Consider the following 8,017-nt stretch of genomic DNA (forward strand, 5'->3'; position numbering starts at 1 on the left):
GCAAAACCTGGCTTGGTGAGCATGCGTAGTTGATAGAAAGGCTTCATTAGTGCTGTCTGAGGGTGCTACTAGTTTACATTAGAAACGAGAAACTGGTAACCAATCCTTAGTGTGAATAACAATGAATATGCAGTGTACTATGAATATGCAATTATTTTATTGTATATAATGTGTATCTTCATTTGGCTTGGTGTGCGTGCTAGGAGGAGAGATCCCCCATGCACCCAGCACTGCAATAAACCAATGTCAGCTATCTAAGCTATCATTTGGTTTAGAGAGTTTTCTTGGTTACAGTTTTTGGTAACGGAGGTGTCAGTCTTGCTGCAGAATCTGTCTTCCCTAGCTGCTGAAGGCCCGTCCCATGCTGTTATTTAATGCTTTTCAACCCAGTGGAGCTCTTTCTTCTCTTCCTTTCCTACAGCTGGTATCTGCTTTGCACAACCTCACCAGGCATGTTGTGTACCATGGCTTGACGAGGGCAGAAGATATCCTCTCTCTCTTTCCGGAAAACTTCCACCAAAATCTGAAAAACCTTTTGACTAAGATAATCTTGGAGAATATGTGAGTGCCAGCCACCTGCCATTTGCTTTCAGCTGGAAAGTTAGAGCCTATGTATCTGGTTTGGTATGTGGACAGTTGGCAGCATGCAAAGTCTTGTTTCTGTGAATTTTGTGCGTGACTTGGGCATAATCACACAGCTCAGGATGAGCCGAGTTGAATGAAATAGGTCATCTGAGTGAAATGGCAAATCAAACGCAGCCATGGCCACAGAGGATTTTTGCGAAGACTTTTGGAATGGGTGTGGGCCTCACTCACATAATGCAAAGCCCCTTTTATCCTAACAACTCACCTGCCTGGTGGAAAAATGCTACAGATGACAATAAAACTTAGAGGGCTAGATTTCAGTGCTACAAAATCAGACTGCGTAGCATCAAGATGCCCGTCCACTTACCACCTTGGCTTACGTATGCGGTAGAGCATACGTGAGGTGGTGGCAGAGGACAGCAGTCTGCATGCTTGTACATCTCACTGCTTGGCAGCCCATTGCTTTGATAAAACCGGGGAGAAAGATACACACCGTAAGTGAGCTACACTTATCGAAGAACCAGTAGTTGGTCACCAGTTTGCCTACCATTGCCCACCAGTGACAGCCTTTCCCTGGCACTCAGTAGCAGAGGCAGTCTCTCTCCCCTGCTTACTGCTGGAGCTCTGGTGACCCTTCTGTCAGGGATAAGCTGAATGCTTTCCCTTCCTTTTCTCTCTTTTCTTTTTTTTTTTTTTTCTTTCAAAGCACTGCTGATACTGTTTTTCTCTTTTCTACTTTTTCACAGCTCAGCTTGGAGGAATGAAGCACAAGCCAGTCAGAGTAAGTAGTAGTTCACATCTCAATGCAATTAATGTTTCCTGAGATCCCTGGAGCTTAGAGTTTAGAATAGTGCGTCGCGACATGTTTTCATAACCTAGCACAAGGATACCCCCGTTTGCCTTTGATGAAGCTGTATGATTGTGGCATCGCAGAGCTTAGCAGAGGCCAACAAGCTTGTATTCAGATCTGTGCTGCTCTGCTAATTTGTTTGCAGTCCTCAAGCAATTCAATGCTCAGTCTGTTGCTACCTAGCAGAGTGCAGCGTATAGCAATTATTTGTGAAACTTTTGAAAGCGGAGCGCTCTGACCTCCCCATTCAGGTCAGTAAGTGATGTCTGTATTCAAGAACTGTGCACTGTAAAAGACATGTATATATTGGGGAATACCTTATCTTTGCACATCTAGTCAATTCTGTGCATTCTTTCTCTTCCACACATCAGGAAGTGCACTGCATATATTCCTAACTCTGTTTTTTTCCTCACCTATCTAAACAGGGATGTAATTAAGGAATGCAAACTTAAAGTTTGCATCATGGGCAAAGAGTTACATCCCAGTTAGGTGTTGCGTGCAGCTACAGCACTTTGTTTTGTCCCCTGAGAGGTTTTCTTTACAACTATAGCACTTAGAGGCTTACAAATGAGAGCCAATACTTAACAGAGTACTCTGAGGTCTGCAGGAGTCCTCTTTACCCTTTTCTTTGCCTGCAGAGGAGATAATGTCCAACAGCTAAACAGTATGCCAAGACCTGGAAATACACCGTCCCTCCAAGTTTTAATGGAGTATAAACAGGGAGAGGGAAGAAACTGTTGCGTAATGCTAATACAGTAAATACAGCAGTTGCTTACACTAAACAATGTTCCAGTGTTACCAAGACACATTAATGCTTTTTCCTGTGTCTTTAACACTATCATGCATTAGAGGAAGTGACAGCAAGCGTCACACACCAGCCTAACACACTAGCTAGTCTTCACAACCCAGAAGCAAGGCTGGGTGTGTGAATCTTGGAGCGCCACCCAGGAGCTCTGCTCTGACGGTCATGTCTTTGTATTCATTAGATGAATATTTAACCCTGTTGGAATGAGATTGTTTTCTACAAAATGATGGATTATTTTAGTATTGTATTCATGAAATATCTGACATACATTACAGAGGGACCAAGGCAGTGATTTAAAGAACAGACATTCCAACTGATTGATCTGTGTTTACATAAAAATGTGGATGGTTTCCTGCCCCCCCCCAGCCACCAGCAATTAGTCTTTGCAAATTAACATACAAGGCTAAACAGATGCGTTTTATGTTGTTGCAAACACTGCCAAGTGCTGGCCCTGACAGACTGTGAACTGGAATTTGTTCCAAAAGCCAGAGCAAGCCAGCCAGTTCTGTACTGTCCCCTGGAGCTCTGCTCAGGGGAGCGAGAGGAGGAGGGAGATCCTTTCCCCAGACAGAAAATTTCTGTAAACGCTGTTAGGAAGCAACTTGAGCATCTGGAGTCAGTGGGAAGGCTAGCGATCAACCCTTGGGGAGGAAACCAGGCATCTTATGATAGGCAGAATCCAGACGGGCTGCAATTGCTTATTGAGACAGCTCTTTCCTTAGCATTCGGCAGAGGTTTAGTCTTTGCCTTTTCATCCCCCTCTGGTACCCTTCAATAGATGTCAAATAACTGTTGACAATCGGGTTTGATGAGGCTTCGCAAAGAGACTCAAACCTACCAAGCACCACAGCTGAGATTTTTAAATCGAGCTTGAGAATAAGTAATCACCTCCCTACAGATCTTTTATGGGGTTGGTCCTACATTTCATTCAGAGTTCTTTGAAAATTCATAGCTGACATAAACAGGAACAGTGTTTCTTCAGGCACCCTATAGCCATTTTTTCTGACATAGAGCGGTTAAGCCCCTTAGCTGCAAACGCTCTTTTCAAGCCAAAAGGGTTTGTCTTTGTTTCCGTGTTCTTAATGTGGACTTCCTTCTAGTGAGAATTTACTGTTTTTCACAGGAAACTAGATGCTGCACTTTTGAACATAGGAAGTATAGCTCAGCTCTTACCAGAAAATGGAGTTGAAAAAGGTGCAACAGGTGTTTGGAGTCATATAAATGTGACAGTACCAAAGTAGGAATGACTTTAAATATGCCCTGCTAAACTGCACATTACAATTTGTTTTCTTTGCATGTATTTTAAACAAGGAATTTACCTTACAGACATTTTCCACATTCCTGGCTTCTGGTGGTAAATGGCGCTTTACCACTGGGCAGTCAAGGGTTCGAGCCCCATCTTTTTAACATTTGCTGTTGTTATCTGGTTGGATAAGTAATTATGCTTTCCCCTGGTTTGCAGTTTGTGTGAGAAAACACTTGTAAATCTGAGATGAAAATATCAATACTGTTTCTTTTTCTGGGTTAAAATGTATTTTTTTTTAAATGAAGTAGGAAACTTTCTTTTATTCAAATAAGAGGGAAAAATATCTGCAGGCCGCCCATCTAAATACCTCATTTTCACTTGAATATATTCTTCAAATGTTCCTTGTATTTATTACTGGCAGCTGAAAGACATTGAAAAACGTTAGGCTCCCAGGAACTGACAGAAAGCACTTGCAGCCAGCCTGTTGGTGCCGGAGTTTTGTTGGGGGAACCTTCATCTCAGCTTTTATGCCCGTTTGCACGGGGCTTAGGGACTCTTGAGGGCTCATAGTGCATTGAGCTCCGTTAAGTACACACCAGCATGAGCGAATATCCCCGTCTCCTCTCTGGAAGAAATGGCTGCCCTGGCAAAAAATTTGTGCAGCTAAGTCAGACCCATCCTCCTTCCCTTGGAAGGCTCACGGGGTCTCCAGCCCTGAACTATTGCACCAGACTGTTGAATGATTTCTGTTAGGCTACATCTAATTAGGCTGATATCTTCAATATTTTTAACAAACTGGCAGAAGATGTGAAGATTGCCGTTTACCAATACATATGCTGCGCTGCAGGATGCTTTGGTTCACAGGTTGGGGAGCCTGAAATAACATGTTTTGTACTGCTGGATTTTAAGAGCATTCCTGTGTGCTTTCTTATCGGTTACAGAACAGGGCAATGAGCATGTAGGTCCCAGAGCAACTCATGATGAAACTCGAGATGAGTGTTGCAGGCAGCAAGGCAGGGGATGAAGCGGTGGAGAAGACATCTTGCTGCTCTCCTCCTCCAAGCTGCTTTGTGAATGTACCTATGGTTGTCTTGCACTGTAGCGTCCTTGCATGTGATGATGGGAGAACGCTGTTTGTCCTTCCAGTGTCATGAGGAGGCCTTCAGAGACTGTCTTATTGCAGAGTGAAAATGATGTGAAACCACGTAGTAGCACTGAAGTTGTACACTTCCCAGGGCCAGAAGTGGAGAAGCTTGTACACGGCGGTAGTCACAGGTTCCAGGGTCTGGTCTCGTCATGTGCTGCCGGGCCTAACAGATCTGTTTTTTAATCCCTTAGTCTCCCTGCCTCGGCTGGTTGACATGGACTGGAGGGTGGATATCAAGACATCTTCAGACAGCATCAGCAGAATGGCAGTCCCTACTTGCCTGCTTCAGTTAAAGGTAATGTCAGTGGCTGCAAAGGATACAGGATCAAAATAATCAAGTCCAACACCCGACTTACCAGTGGTAGCACAAAACAGTTCAGACAGGCATCTGGTGCTTGCCTGTTGCCTGGTGGGCAATTAACAGACTTTCTGAGAAATCATCTCTGAAATACCACAGAGCCTGGGAATGATGACTCTGATGAAAGCCCTCTTTTTCTTGCAAGGGAGAGTTTTCTTTGCATGAGGATGTGAGAAGGCAGCATATTTGTTCCTGGTCACTGTTGTTCTCTGCAGAAAGAAAGAGGATAAATTATGAAGTCATCGCACTTTAATTCTAAGCCACTCACCAGCATGTTTAGCTGACTGCGTTACTTGGGAAGTGACTTTTAATTACTAATAAATTCCTTCACTGGCCACATCTATGATTTGGGGAGTATAGCTAAACTTCCTGCGTATATTCTAGAGAGTTCTGTATCCCCCCCAACCAGTGAAAATGGGATGAGTGGGTTTCAGAGAAGGAGGGGGAAAGAAAATAATAATCTAATTTCTGTGTGGGATGGGGTTAAGTATCCTATGCGGTATCTGCTAAGATGCTTTTGATATGGATGTGGCTTCCTGCCATGAGTCTCTTCAGAATTTCCCCATACTTACGGCAGTATATGCTTACTTGCAGTCTGTCAATGGGAGCGCACTTCCCTAGTGAGGCACACAGCTTAGAAAATGTGCCAGGGTCCTTCAGGATGGAGCTAGATGCCAGATTTAAAGCATTTTTTCTTAATCTGTCTATCAAACACTGACTTTCCTAGTGGCACTGGAAAAATACGTGAATGAATTTTTCATACAGCCAACGTCTGCATTCCTATTTTCAGATTCAGGAAGATGTTGCCTTATGTGGAAACAGTCCTGTTGTTTCTGCACTGACTGTGGAACTGAGCAAAGAAACCCTGGACACTATGTTAGAAGGTCTAGGAAGGATCCGGGACCAACTTTCTGCTGTTGCAAACAAATAAATACTCAAGGGCATGGACTCCAGCAGTAAGGAAGGGAAGTATTCTCTACCTACAGCTCTCGCAAGTTGCAGCCTAGTGTAACATGTTTTCTGTTTCAACAAAACAAAATTAAAGAGATTTCTTTATTGAGTTAGCAAGATAGTTTTTGAAAAGCTAACACTTAAGCATTCCTTTGGTCTGATGCCAAAAAGCATTTTCTTAATATGTTGTTGAACAAAAGCTGGTCTCTGTTTCAGAAAAGGATTTGAGGGCTCGGAGCTTGGCTTAATCACAAGGGTCATAACAGGAAACAGCAAATAGCTGCAGCCAATGAAGCAAGTGCTATCTTTCTGCCCTGAAATTAGGATCTAAAAGGCTCAAGCTGGTTAATGGGCTGCCTTCCAGCATTAGCAGACAAGGAGGGTGCTTCTCTCTGGAATGTGCATGTGCTGAGGTGCGTGCTGGCTGTAGCACTCTCTCCCTGTCAATGAAGCACAGCCATGCTGCAGATTGTTATTACAGGATAATGCTTTGAAATAGGGCAATTACGCTACAACACATTCCCTTCTGATCAGCTTCATAGCACCATTTGCAAAATGACTAGTCTGAACATCTTCAGCAGCAAGTAATTTCCTCCTTCTGTTTGAAAAGAAAAAAGGAGTTCAGATAATTCATGTTTAGGTTTTTTGGACTCTGGGCTTTGCCTTCACTGCACAAAAACCAGACTGGAAAAATAAAGAATTGATGGCTGTTGTCTGTGCAGTAGGAAGATCTGTGGCAATATGTGCCTGTACTTCCCCAAAGTGTTCGGTTGTTTGTTTGTATAAATCTTCATTTAATTAAAAAATGAACTGCTAATTAATTTTGTGAATCCTTTTCAGTCTAGAAGAGACGTTGTCCTGTGTTACCTCAGCATCTTTGTGATGGTGCCTTGTTTCTAGGCTGGTTTCATGGATGTTCACGTTTGTTGCTGAAGAGGGATCTTTTGTTTCCTGTTCAAATGAATTCATCTTTTAAACTGTCTTCTCTTCATTATAATACAGTTTCAGGGCACCTTCTTCCATGGACACCAGCTCTGTGCAATGTTACAGGTGATGACCCTGACCTAAAACTTTGTATGTGCATCGGGAGTGTGGAGGAGTGAGTGCAGAAAATGAACAAAATTCAAACTCTTCTTTCTGACAAGTTTCTATAATGCTCCAAACTGGAAGACTGGATCCAAATGCTTTGTTGATGGCAAAGTGCCACCTTTCATAAAAGATTTGGCTCTCCTTCGAGACACAAAACGTTGTCTCTTTTGTTTGGAAACATGCAGTTGTTGGAGAAGTGTGCATAAACTACAGAGCTTTGTTAGTTAATTTTATACATCCCCACAAAGTGCAGGCTGGAGCATGAGTGTAAATGAAGCCTGCGCCTTTAAAAGGTGCTGATGTAATACAGCTTGTGCATCAAGATGAGATGTGTGACGAGTCACTTGTTAAAGCCTACTTTGAGCAAAGATTGTAACTCTTGGTACAGTATCAAGGTAAAATGGTAAATTTAATAGGGAAATCTGAAAGGAGAAGGTGGACATTCAATAACCTGTTCCATAAGATTCAAGCTGTGAAAAACATCAGTAACAGGCTGCTTCAGTTTGAGGAAGTTTTGCTGCCTTTGCAGCCTAAGCCTTAAAAAAATCTGGAATAGTTTATATTGTACTGTTTATTTTAGAAGGTAAGAATCACTGAGGAGGTAAATAATAATGAAGTAACGTGAAAAATAATGAAGTACTCATGGTGTTCTAGGAGCTGAGGAGGTCACTGCACAGAGGAAATCCTTGAGGTAAATACTGAAGTTATAGTCAAAATGTTGCAGGGCCTAATGAAATGAGGAACTGATAGTTGCCTAGAGTTCTCGTACAAAACCATTATACAACTATAGAAGAGTTGTAAAGAAAAGAAAGACTTGAAACTGAAAAGGCTTTTCCAGTGTCAGCATGGCACTATCTGCAGGTAGTTAAAAGTTGCTCATGGAGACTTAATAAAGAGGGCTGTCCACTGGATCAGAGGCATGACAAACATCTGATGACTTCAAGGGCTGTATCTCAAATCGTTCTGCAAGAAGATACTGATATTTC

The 8,017-nt window shown here is 42.7% G+C and overlaps 1 protein-coding gene across 1 annotated transcript; it reads left to right on the forward strand.

The window, feature by feature from the left end:
* Positions 1–343: 343 nt before the first annotated feature.
* COMMD9 (COMM domain containing 9) lies at positions 344–6,759 on the forward strand (the record flags this gene model as incomplete). The annotated part of the gene is made up of 4 exons (XM_009705486.1): positions 344–561; positions 1,332–1,366; positions 4,825–4,928; positions 5,782–6,759. Coding segments are annotated over 4 exons (498 nt in total), but the record flags the coding sequence as incomplete, so codon positions are not given.
* Between the last annotated feature and the right edge of the window lie 1,258 nt (positions 6,760–8,017).

This window comes from Cariama cristata, unplaced genomic scaffold, assembly GCF_000690535.1.
Source record: "Cariama cristata isolate BGI_N322 unplaced genomic scaffold, ASM69053v1 scaffold7740, whole genome shotgun sequence".
Taxonomy (NCBI): Eukaryota; Metazoa; Chordata; class Aves; order Cariamiformes; family Cariamidae; genus Cariama; species Cariama cristata.